Source organism: Diuraphis noxia, unplaced genomic scaffold (genome assembly GCF_037042655.1).
Source record: "Diuraphis noxia isolate RWA-SAM2 unplaced genomic scaffold, SU_Dnox_SAM2 contig0001, whole genome shotgun sequence".
NCBI classification, from domain to species: domain Eukaryota; kingdom Metazoa; phylum Arthropoda; class Insecta; order Hemiptera; family Aphididae; genus Diuraphis; species Diuraphis noxia.
This window is the reverse complement of record NW_028301711.1, coordinates 65,556,267-65,569,338: the sequence shown is the minus strand read 5'-3', so window position 1 is coordinate 65,569,338 and position 13,072 is coordinate 65,556,267. Positions and strand designations below refer to the sequence as shown.

The 13,072-nt window shown below is 38.0% G+C and overlaps 1 protein-coding gene and 1 long non-coding RNA gene across 2 annotated transcripts; both read left to right on the top strand.

Moving 5' to 3' along the window:
* The first annotated feature begins 4,026 nt into the window (after positions 1-4,026).
* LOC149061327 (uncharacterized) lies at positions 4,027-8,819 on the top strand. The gene is made up of 2 exons (XM_089214941.1): positions 4,027-4,284; positions 4,341-8,819. The coding sequence occupies exons 1-2, from the start codon at positions 4,027-4,029 to the stop codon at positions 8,817-8,819; spliced, it is 4,737 nt and encodes a 1,578-aa protein (XP_089071067.1).
* A 2,859-nt stretch (positions 8,820-11,678) lies between these two features.
* LOC149061326 (uncharacterized) lies at positions 11,679-12,851 on the top strand. The gene is made up of 3 exons (XR_016189758.1): positions 11,679-11,825; positions 12,136-12,208; positions 12,774-12,851. It is a non-coding gene; the product is annotated as an uncharacterized LOC149061326 (long non-coding RNA).
* Positions 12,852-13,072: the final 221 nt, after the last annotated feature.

Genomic DNA, 13,072 nt, shown 5'->3' with positions numbered 1-13,072 from the left:
TGTTTGAGCAATTTTTAGCATATTTGGGCATATTTCGCATTTTATATTTTTATAAACGTAAAATTGTCGGGAAAATCATAATTGGATGGTCGTAGTCTGTCGTATCTAACTGCACGTACGTCTGTTTACGATAATAGTATTTTTATCGCTTAATAATCAACCTTTTGATCGACAATGTCGACAATTGTATAGTTGTGGTAAAACCTATAATGAATCCTTAAATACTCCTACAGACTTATATGTACCTACTTAATTTTTAGATTTTTATTTTCATAATAATAATTAATAGGGCTGGGATTTTGATGCAAACACATCTTTTTTGCTAATGTTTCAAAACGTTGCTCCGTAAGTATAAAATGTGTTTTAGGTGATGCCCCCCCGCCACCCTTCGACCGTATTATTTTTGATTCTGAGCGGTGCGATGAATGTTGTTTCGCCAACGCCGAACTTACCTTGCTTGGCTCGTGGACGGCGATGACTCGTGCTCTGAAGGGATGGATAGGGTATACAAAATAATATATATATATATATATATATATATATATAAATAAATACATAAATTACACCATATAGATTATAATATACAAGGGTTCATATTTATATAAATACAAAACCAAATAATGAGAACTCATGTGAGTAATAATATAATAAGCAGACCGTCGGTCTTCTAATAACAAATAGGTAATACTTATTAAATAGATCGTTATAATATAATTTTATTATATTATAATAACACGGACCATCTGTCCTTTGACACCAAAAATGATAGTAATGAAATAATTATATTAATTATAATAGAAAGGTATCTTAAGGAAAGGGATAAGGAACTCTCTGGACCTCTTCTTACTCGACTGAGCGGAACTGGCAATATGAAGCGTCAAACGAACCGAGGCTGGTCGTGTCCAAATCTGGATTGACTGATCGTACCGGAACTGACGATACAACAACAAATGATTGCCGACAACACGGTAAAAGGCTTCTTCGAGCGAATAAAACACAACTTGTATAGTTGTATAAAAAGCCAACGATGAAAAATACACGTGTTTTCATTAGTAACAACACGCAGTTGTTGACAGCAACGTGGGCTCGATCATAAGACTATAAGAGCGCTTTCAGACGAGACACTTTGTAGCCGGCTACTTATGTCTGAAAAGAATCGCGCGACTAAGCACTAAGATAACATTGCTATAAATATACTAGGACACACGAGAGACGGTCACGGACTGTCGTAAACGTCACAGGCTTGCTGAACGTCGCACGTTCCAGCTGAACGCCTGAACGGCGGCGCTTGATTTCTCGACCAAGGGGGGTACCCGTTATCATTTATCAACTTGCGCGAACAAAATTTATTTATTGTTGTTTTTATATCAGTACGTCCATAGAGTTTAAAAAAGTATTGTTTTTTTTTTTTCAAAAAGCCAATTTAACATTATTTAATTTTATAGCGATATAAATATTATTTATTATCTATTGCTGTGGCACCCAGTATGGTTGCAAAAGAGAGAGTCGTGTACATAATGAATCTGATTCGATTAATTTTGGAATTAATTTTATAGAAAACTACATTTTTTTTAAATATTATATAATAGCTTTATAATTAATAGGTTAGGTTAGGGTGGTCATTTTTATAAAAAAAATAAACGGGACAAACAGTTTTAGGTAGATACTCTATAAAAAACGCAATCATTTTTTGATGAATTTTTTATTTTGCAATTTAAATAATGTTGAATAAGCTTAATATATTTCATTTTGCACATAATACCTAATATTAAGAAAACGGGATTAAAAGCGTCCCGTTAAATGTTTGTCGAGACAAATGATGATCAAAAAGGGAACAAATATATATTTTGTTTATGTTTGTGCACGAAGTAAGACCGCCCTACTAGCTCAGCATATGTGAAGTTGGTCATACTGGGTGAGAACGCTACTTCCACTCTCCCCCGTTCCAGTTCGGACAGCGGCCGGGTCCCGCTGTATTGGTGTGTGTGTGTGTGGACACATGGCGTCGAGTTTTGTATTATTCTGGTTTTTTTACCGTTCGTAAAAAGCGCATGGCAGTTCAGCATTTTTATTATATAATATTATATTATATTCACCTTTTATATCGTGTGATATTGTTATCCATCAGAAGATTCTATTCTTATTACGACAAAGGCCGCTCGCTTCTTGTTTGGCAGTTCGTTATTTAATCCAGTTCGGTACGTGGTAATCTTCCTCTTACTACATCAAGTGCAGCTCGCAGCGTGTGTGGCAGCTCGGCATCCAGTCCAGTTCGGTCCGGAGATTATCCTTCCCCTTTTATGTATTATTTATTGTACGATCAGTTGTCTTCCCCTTTTTATTATATTATTTGTATTAACTCAGCATTTGCTATATTTTTATGTATTATCTCCCAGTAGATTGGCCATCACTGGTGGGTAAATGTTTCATATTAGCATAATTAATATATATATATTCAGAGGTCTTATAAAAAGATATTGTTCTATTTTTCAATCGTATACCATATATTATGTTCACTATCCCTTAGCAGCTTTCCAATTTAGGTGCAAGTCGCAGACGCCAACCTCATGGCAGGAGCGGTTGTGGCGAAAACATTGGTAGCAGAGCGTGGTTTTTAGTTAACGTGCAGCATCTTCTTTGGATTGAAGGTACAGTGAATATTATTATTTTGTCATACGAGTTTAGCTACTTCCTTTAGATTTATTCCTATATATATGATATTGTTATAGTCTTAGTTCCCTCCATAGGAATAGCTAACATAAGTCAGGTAGTCAGGTGCCCTGTCAGTTCATATTAGTAGTACACCTATAATTTTATTATTAATATAAATTAGTTAATTGCCTGGGTTGTTAGTATTATTAGTATTGGTATCATTTTTTAAATTGTATTTAAGCACAGCTCGTGCCTTTTATGGTACCTTCCTAAGTGCTGAGTTTATATTTTACATATTATTACATTATAAGTATTTTGTATTTAAATAATATGAGGTGGTGAGTACATAAGATATTTTATTGCTATTATTATTTTTGTTATACTTATTGTGTATTTAATTATTACCATTGTTAACGTTCAGTTTCCTTATTTAAGGGTTTTGTTTTACATGATATTTAGTCTATGTTTAACTAGTGTGTTGCCTTTGGGTGTTCCCTTTAGTATACCACGGTTATATGTTAATGAATGATAATTCATTATTCATTTATCATTTTTATTTTGTTAACTGGTTCTTTTTATGGTATTAGGTATTGTAAGTTTATATTTTATCATGCCATTAGGTGATCAATAAATGTTATAACGGTATTAAGATAGTTTTCTTTCTCAAGTTAATTAAATTAATTAATTGTATTTTGATCATTACTTATTGAAGCTATTATAATTGATATTTATTAACTTTATTGAAATCATATAATTTTATTTTGGTTTTATTCACTATAATTAGTTAATAGTTGGTTCCTTAGTTCAGAGTTACCTTTTCATATTATCCTATATCTTGGTTATTATTTTATATTTTACTTTATTAATTTATAAGCTCATATTTTGAACCTCAGTGAGTTCATGGTTTATTGTTAAAGCTTAGGTTGGGGTTAGGCTCGATACTCCTTTTCTATACTATTTTAATTATTTTATATCTTGTTTTGTATATGGTAAGTTATTTTTATTTAACTCTAATCAGTTTGATTTATCTTACTATTACTTTATTATAATTAATTGGTGTCAAATTCAATATTTCTGTTCTACAATATTGTAACTAGTTTGTTCTTGTTTGGTAATTTATAAGTTTTTATTTTTATTTATTTATTTATTTTTCTTCTTGTTGTATTTTAATAAGAGCAAAATTAGTAGTGTTTAAAATTAGAGTTCAGCTCAGCACTCCTTTTTAACAGAGTTTTTTTTTAAATATTTCTAAATTTAAATTTTCTCTTTGCTCATAGTTGAGGATTGTTGTTCGTTTATCATCGTCTATTACGGTTCTATTATTTATAGTGGTTCTATTCGTTCCCTTGTCGAGTTTTCCTTTATCTCATCAAAATGGCCGATCGCGAACGACTCACACGTAATAAGCAGCGAGCTTCCGTTCGTCGCGACGCTGCCGCCAGTCAGATCGAGGCAATTTATACTCTGGGTCTTAACGCTTCCACGGATAGTTCATCCATTTCTAAATTTCTAATAGCTGCAAATGACTTGGAAGAATATTGGTCGAAGTTCACTTTAGAAAATGATACGATGTTAGAGGCTATGATCGAGTTAGGCACCGATAACGAATTTTCTAACAACGTCGAATTAGAAGTACGTAGTACTGTCATCAGCGCGAAGTCGTTAGCACAGCAATATCGTTCCGGTAGTGTGAAGTTAGCCAACCCGAAAAGTCCACGATTGATCAGGTTGCTCCCGAAGTGGAGTCGGTGTTGAACTCGTCAGCTCAGGTGGGTCCACTTATTACCAATCTCGCTCCATCTGGGTCTAATATTCGATTACCGGAAATTCCGTTGCCCACGTTCGATGGGCGTCTTCAGAATTGGCCCGATTTTAGAGATCGCTTTGTTACATTAGTAGATCAAAAGGCCCATCTGACTAATATTGAAAAGTTCTATTATTTGTTGGGCTGCTTGCAGGCAGGACCCACTGATGTTGTGAAAGGCATCACGGTTTCCGATGCTACATATGGCCTAGCTTGGTCAGCTCTGGTTAACCGTTATGACAAACCTCGCCAATTAGCAACTACGTTGGTGTCGGAGATGCTCAATGCTGATAGTCACCAACAGGAATCTCCAACTGCGCTAATTGCTTTTCACAACAAGTTCGGTGAAAATGTAGCCTTGCTAAGATCTCTGAACATCTCCGATCTGGGTTCCTTTTTGTTATTCGCAATCGCTGTTCGATGTTTGCCTGCCACTAGTCGCCGTTTGTTAGAACAGGACAACACTTTGGATTTTCCTACGATCGATAGTCTGCTAGACTTCGTCAAGGATCGGGTCGAGGTGTTGGAGAATGCTGGTACATCCATGACTCCCACAGTTAATAAGCCCCAGCATAAAAACCAAATTAGTAGACCCAAGTTCGGGAATAACAAAATAGTCGCTGCTAGCACGAAATCTTCTCGTAGTTCTTCTGTTCTTCCAGTTGCGCTAGTGTCCCAGAAACCCTCTACAGAACCTCACAGGTGTGAGCAATGTGGTAGTAGTCATAAATTGTCGGCATGTTCCAAGTTCAAAGAACTGTCCATTGATGACAGGTATGCTTTAGTAAGCACTCATCGCTTATGTATGATATGTTTTGCCAATAATCACTGGGCTAACAAATGCAAGTCTTCGTGCTCCCTCTGTCATGGTCGTCACAATCAATTGCTACATCGAGAAAATTCGCATGCCAAGGTTAATCCAGTCAAGCAGTCTGCTGTATCCTTAGTTAGCTCACAACGTTCCAGATCGGTTCTATTGGGTACAGCATCCGTTAATGTTCGTGACTTAGCTGGTTGCCTTCAACCAGTAAGGGCGTTAATTGATCCAGGTTCTCAGATTAGTATTATTACGTCTGATTGTGTTAAACGGTTAGGCTTGCATCGTGAAAGATGGACAGTTCCGGTGGCAGGTCTGGCAGGACAGTTGGTCCAATCTGTAGATGGGAGGGTTCAACTCTCTATCCATTCAGCGACAGATCAGAGGTCGTTGGAGTTATCCGCTTGGACCTTACCCACCATCACCAGTTCTATGCCGTCAATCCCATTACCTAGTACTGTTCGGGACAGATGTTCCCACCTGTCGTTGGCCGACCCTAATTTCGACTCTCCAGCTCCGATTGAGTTGTTATTAGGTGCTGATGTGTTTCCGCAAGTCCTACGTCATAAACGTCAAAGTCTGGGTCCAGGGTTACCCACGGCTTTCGACACGATTTTCGGTTGGATTATTCTCGGACCACTTGATCAACAATTATTTGCTGTACCTCCTCAGTCCTTTGTTATCTCATCACTTACCACTTCCATCGAGTCGATGATGGAAAGGTTTTGGCAAGTCGAGGAACCTGATGAAGCTCCATCATCATTCACTGACGAGGGGAAGTGTGAGGATATCTTTGCTAGGGAGAGCTATCGCGACGAATTCGGTAGGTTCGTTGTTCCCCTACCGTTTCGCGTATCGCCGCCACCCACGTTCCAAGGTTGTCGTCAGATGGCAGTCTCACGCTTTGAGCGTCTGGAGCGCAAGCTAGCTCAGGATCAACCGTTGTACCTAGCATATAAGCAATTCATGGTGGAATATGAGACTCTCGGTCATATGTCTTTAGCTCAGTCTCCAGGTGCTTACTTCATTCCGCATCATGCAGTACATAAGATGGTGGGTGATGAAATAAAGTTGAGAGTAGTTTTCGATGCGTCAGCTCGACCTTCGTGTGGAACTTCTCTCAATGAAGCGTTATTTGTGGGTCCCAAGCTCCAACAAGATATTGTAGATATACTACTTCGTTTTCGATGTCATCGAGTTGTGTTCACCGCTGATATTTGCAAGATGTATAGGCAAATCCTTGTAGATCCCAAGTACTGCCAGTTCCAGCACATCTTGTGGAGAGACTCGTCGCAAGAGAAAATACGAGAGTACGAGTTGAATACCGTTACCTACGGTGTTAGCACTGCACCTTTCTTGGCGTTAAGGGTTCTTCGGGAGATAGCTACGGTCTATGCTAAAAAGTACCCTCGAGTCCAAGCAGCTCTTTTGACCCAGACTTACATGGACGATATTTGTACTGGTGCGAACACAACAGAGGAAGCACAAGACCTCCAGTATGATCTTATTTACGTTCTCAGTCAGTTCGGACTAGAATTGAAGAAGTGGGCGAGTAATATACCTCAGCTTTTGGATAATATTCCGCTCGAAGACCAGGCAAATGGACCCCTTCCCTTCAATGATGACAAGACACTTCAAATTCAAGTTCTGGGTTTGAAGTGGAATCCAGCTGAAGACACCTTTAATTACAATGTTAGTTCGACCAAGTTCATATCTTCCAAACGTGCGATGTTGTCAATGATCGCTCAGATTTTTGATCCGCTCGGCCTCTTGTCTCCGGTGATTTTTTATGCAAAGCATCAGTTACAATGTGCTTGGCAGGCGGGTATTTCGTGGGATGAGCGTCTTCCCCTAGACATTGAGACAAATTGGTCATCTTTCGTCTCTGAACTTCCTCAGTTATCGTCTATCCATGTTCCAAGATTTATTGGCGTAACACCGGATTGTTGTTATGAATTATGTGGATTTTGTGATGCTTCTGTCAAGGGTTATGCCGCTGTTGTATATCTTCGAGTGACAGACAGCTCTGATGTTGTCTCAGTGCGATTATTAGGTTGTAAAACTAAGTTAGCTCCAACCAAGTCGATGTCAATCCCTAGACTTGAGTTGTGCGCAGCGGGGCTGCTCGCCCGTTGGCTCCATCGAATGTCGGATATTCTGTCTTCTCAAGTTAGGATTTGGAATATCTATGCTTGGTCTGATTCCTCTGTAGTGTTATCTTGGCTGAATAACCCACAAGTGGAATATAAGGTGTTTGTGTCTAATCGACTTCATAATATTCATCAGCTATTACCTTCCTGCCGTTGGTTTCATGTTAGGTCAAACTTGAATCCTGCAGACTGTGCATCCAGGGGTCTTCGTCCATCCGAGCTAGCTCAGTTTGAGCTCTATTGGCAGGGCCCTACCTTCCTTCGTCAGCTCGATGAAGGTTGGTCTCAGGAAAGCAGTCTAATTCCCGCGGATCAATTGCCCGAAGTGAAAGCTTTCACTGCATGCGTGGTGGAAACCACGGGGGAGCATCCGGAATGGTTTTCCAGGTTTTCCTCATTCAACCGTATGTTAAGAATTATAATACGTCTTCGTCGCTTCGTTAGAGCATGCCTTAAGAGACCACTAAATCTTAAATTCCTGTCTTACCAGGAATATAATGATGCTCTTATTGTGGTAGTTAAGTGTTCTCAGGGTTTATTTCTAAAAACATTGATGTCTGAATTATCTTCTGGTAAGACTGTCTCTTCTAGACTGTTAGCTCGTTTGTCGCCATTTATTGACAGTTCGGGTATTATACGAGTCGGAGGACGGTTGCGTCATTCATTGCTGTCAGATCGACGCAAGTTCCCAATATTACTGTCGAAATTGTCGTTTTTGCCGCTACTGATAGCTAGGCATTGGCATTCTTATGCATGCCACGCCGGTCCTCGCCTTATTTCCGCCTTGATTTGTAGGCAGTTCTGGATTATAGGTGAGCGCCAAGTTATTCGTAAGGCTATTAGTGAATGTACTAGGTGTGTGAGATTGTCCGCTCACAATCCACAGCCGATCATGTCGCATTTGCCCGATTGTCGAGTCCAGCCATGTCCCCCTTTCTCTCGGGTAGGGATCGATTATGCTGGACCATTATTTATGAGAGAAACAAGTTTGCGTAAGGCAAGACAGTATAAAGTCTATATATCTGTATTTGTTTGCATGAGTGTAAAGGCCGTTCACCTTGAGCTTGTCTCCGATTTGACATCTGAAGCCTTTTTAGCGGCTTTTAATCGTTTTGTTGCTCGGAGAGGGATGCCCTCATCTGTGTATTCGGATTGTGGCACCAATTTCGTGGGAGCTTCCAAGAAATTGTTTGATCTGGTTAACAATCCTAAAACTCAAGAGCAGCACAGCTCCAAGTTTGTTTGTAAATGGCATTTCAATCCTCCGAGTGTACCCCACTTTGGCGGACTCTGGGAGGCTGCGGTCCGATCGACCAAGTCGTTGTTAGTTCGTGTGTTAGGCAATCAGGTGTTATCATTAGAGGAGTTTTCCACTGTTCTTTGTAGGATGGCGTGACTGGCGTCCGGGCGCCCGCGCATAAAACTCGCCGGAGGGATGAGACCGTGTCACGAAGGCGAGGAGAGAGTTCGCCCGTGCAAGACGGATAAGGGCTTGAAACACAGCCACCGGGGTCAGAGCCTCGTTTCTCCCCGTCACAAAGTTGGTTATGTCTGTTCTTTGTAGGATAGAGTCTGTCCTAAATTCCAGACCCCTTACCGCTTCGTCTAATGACCCAAATGATTTGGAGTGTCTCACCCCGGGTCATTTTCTTATTGGTAGACCTTTATGTGCGGTACCTGAGGCAAAAGTCTTTGACAGTTCGTTAAGCTTCAAAAATCGTTGGAAGCTCCTCCAGCAGTTGTCTCAGTCTTTTTGGCGCAGGTGGTCCAATGAATATTTAAATACCCTACAAATTAAGGCTCGTTGGGTAAAGGACCAAGAAAATGTTAAGCTAGGTGACTTAGTTGTTATTAAAGATAATTTATCCTCTCCACTAGTGTGGAAGTTAGGCAGGATTCAGGAGCTCCTCCCAGGCCCAGATGGGGTCGTGCGAGTAGTTAGGCTGCTCACCAACCAAGGTCTTATCACAAGACCAGTTGTGAAGATCGTTCCTCTTCCTACGCAATAATATACTAATAAGATTATATATTTTATATTATGTTAGTTATTTGTTAGTATTATAATTATTTTTTTTTCATGCTTGACATATTAACTGTTCATTAATTTTATCTCCACGGCAAGATCCGCCTTAACTAACATCCATATTCCATATTCCTTGCTTGCTCGTATGACCATTGCGTTATCTGCGAAGTGCTACCGCCTAGCCGCTGCTGCTGTTGGGTGTGGCTCTGTGACTTCGTCTAACGGGGTGGCTTGCAAAGGTTAGTATATTATTTTTATTATTATGATACATTATTTAATTTTTGTTCTGTGTTGTTGTATGAAATTTAATCATATAACTATTTTATTTGTTATATCTTTATCAATTGTATTTTTTATTTTTATTTTTTTTGGCAACTGGTCATTATTATTATTATTTAAAAAAAAAAAAAAAAAATGTATTCGTCCCGAAGACTAGATAATCTCAATCGTCGTCATTGATGCTCCAGTTCGGTCAAAGACAACCAGGCCAGCTCTGTCCTCGAAGTCGTTGCAACGTTGCTCTGCGCGAGCTCTGCAGACAACTCCAGTTCCGGCAGATCGCCGTTGCGTCTTCATGCCAGTCAGCTCGAAGATCATGTTGAGATACACCCCTATGTATCTCAAGGGGGAGTATGTTTGTGCACGAAGTAAGACCGCCCTGCTAGCTCAGCATATGTGAAGTTGGTCATACTGGGTGAGAACGCTACTTCCACTCTCCCCCGTTCAAGTTCGGACAGCGGCCGGGTCCCGCTGTATTGGTGTGTGTGTGTGTGGACACATGGCGTCGAGTTTTGTATTATTCTGGTTTTTTTACCGTTCGTAAAAAGCGCATGGCAGTTCAGCATTTTTATTATATAATATTATATTATATTCACCTTTTATATCGTGTGATATTGTTATCCATCAGAAGATTCTATTCTTATTACGACAAAGGCCGCTCGCTTCTTGTTTGGCAGTTCGTTATTTAATCCAGTTCGGTACGTGGTAATCTTCCTCTTACTACATCAAGTGCAGCTCGCAGCGTGTGTGGCAGCTCGGCATCCAGTCCAGTTCGGTCCGGAGATTATCCTTCCCCTTTTATGTATTATTTATTGTACGATCAGTTGTCTTCCCCTTTTTATTATATTATTTGTATTAACTCAGCATTTGCTATATTTTTATGTATTATCTCCCAGTAGATTGGCCATCACTGGTGGGTAAATGTTTCATATTAGCATAATTAATATATATATATATTCAGAGGTCTTATAAAAAGATATTGTTCTATTTTTCAATCGTATACCATATATTATGTTCACTATCCCTTAGCAGCTTTCCAATTTAGGTGCAAGTCGCAGACGCCAACCTCATGGCAGGAGCGGTTGTGGCGAAAACAGTTTATTTCTTCAGTTCAATAAATTGCAAATGTCAAACGATTACGCGCCATATTTAAGTTTTCAATAATACAGTTTTTTTAAATATAGGTTTTTAGATTTGTTTTCGTCTATATCAATAAATAAGTAGGTTATTAACTTTTAATAAACGAATACAATTTTTTTTGCATATTTTACATTTTTTAAGCATATTTTATAATTTTTTCGTCCATAAACAATAAACATAATTATACAACTATTACTACTACAATTTTAATGTACTCCACGATAAGTTGTTTTAGAGTTATACCAATTATCAATATCTAAAATCGATATCGTATTTTTTTTCCTCGGAGCTTTTGAAAACTACTGAGAATTTTAAAAATAAATAGTAAAATATTCACCACCTGAAAGCATTGGCTGCGCACATCTATGGTCATAAGTTATGACAACATAGGTTAGGTTAGGTTTAGTTATGACTCATAACTAATAAATAATAACCAATAACTTTTGTATTTTAGTAAATAATATTATTATTTTTTATTTAAAACGGATTCTATCGGAATAATAATAATAATAATAGATCTTCAGGATCGTGTCTTGCTGTTGTTATATTATATATCTACTTATTAATATTAATTATTATGAATTATGATATATACAACTATGAACTAAAATCGGAAATCGAGGAACATAATCAAAGAATACTCGTAGGTATCCAATTAAATATGTTGATACATGTCATGAATGCGGAATTCGTCAACATTAAGTTCGATCGTTCGCCGCTAGGAGAATTTGTACTATTTTCTCTCTCTCTCTCTCTCGTGCTAATAATGTATTTGAATTGTATTTAAGTTGTATGCTATCTCTTTCTAACAACGTTTACCCTGGACATCTCTCTCTGCTATCAGTACATTTCTTTATATTTATATGATTATACCGCGTAGCTTTTTGAAGCAACCGCGACCGGCCGGTCACTCGTCTCAGTCTTAGTCCAAAAATTATAGACGTTGTGTCCACAAAAGATGTAAGTACTATATTGATGACAACCTTTTAATATTAGTGATGGGTCGAACCTTGATTTTTTTATCAAACTGAATTTGAACCGAACTTTAAATTTTGTTTTTTCGAACTCAAACTGAACTAACTTTCATATTTTCTACCGAACCGAACAGAACCGATCCTATTATGATATATACGCATACATGTAAATATATCCCAATAACCTAACCGTCCAGGGACAGCAAGAGCACACCTTTCTGCCCCTGTGCTCACGCCTATGCTGATGTTCAACATGTTTTTAAACTTAATGCCTATAATATTTAATTTATGTCTAGATGTCTGTAATATACCAATTTTATGGGGGTGATGGCGGTGGCCGTGGCCGCGGACCAACTCCAAATAGAAACAGTAAGTATATTAAATATTTACTAATTTGTTTTTATAGTTGAATTAATATAATATTCAGGAGTTCAGGTATATCATGTATAGGTTATAAATGTTATTTATTAAATATGGCATATGTGTTATGTATGACCTGAAGATAATATGTGATGCGTATGTATACATTAGGGAGTGGAAGTGACGGGGAGTGGGCTTTTGTTTGTTAGGAATGTAATAGTAGCTAGGAGGGGGTTTAGAATTAATTTAAGATTGTTAAGGAATTGGTGACGATTTTCAGAGGTTGATTGGATGGTGGTGTGTTCGCTGTGAAATAAATACTTCCATAAAAAGTATTGCTTTTTTTTGTATTTCACTTGTTATCAAAAATATAACAGTTAGTGATGTTATTTTATTATCTAGTTACATTGCTCTTTACATCACATCTTGTTTTAAAATGCATTTTATGACTCAAAATCTGACATCTGTTAAATGAGTTGAAATCTAGACTTGCCGAAATTGTTTTAATTTAAAAAAAAAACAATCAACATTTTATCATGGATATGTTTTAATTTCAATTCTTTTGAATTTTTAGAATGCCCATACTGCAAAAAAAGAGAGCATGCTACTTCCAGCACCAACACCAGCACCAGCTGAAGATGCGGCTGCGTTGGCTAAAAAATACAACAAAGCATCGAAAGCAGCAGCAACAACAACAGCAGCAACAACAGCAGTAACAACAACAGCAGCAACAACAACAATATAGAAAAATTAGTTTACAAAAATAAACGAATAGATTGTCTTTATGAATTATGTATTTTTATTCCCTTGTCATAATTGTATCTATAATTGTGTTTGTGTATTAGTTGAGGTTACCAATTCGTAGGTGTTTTG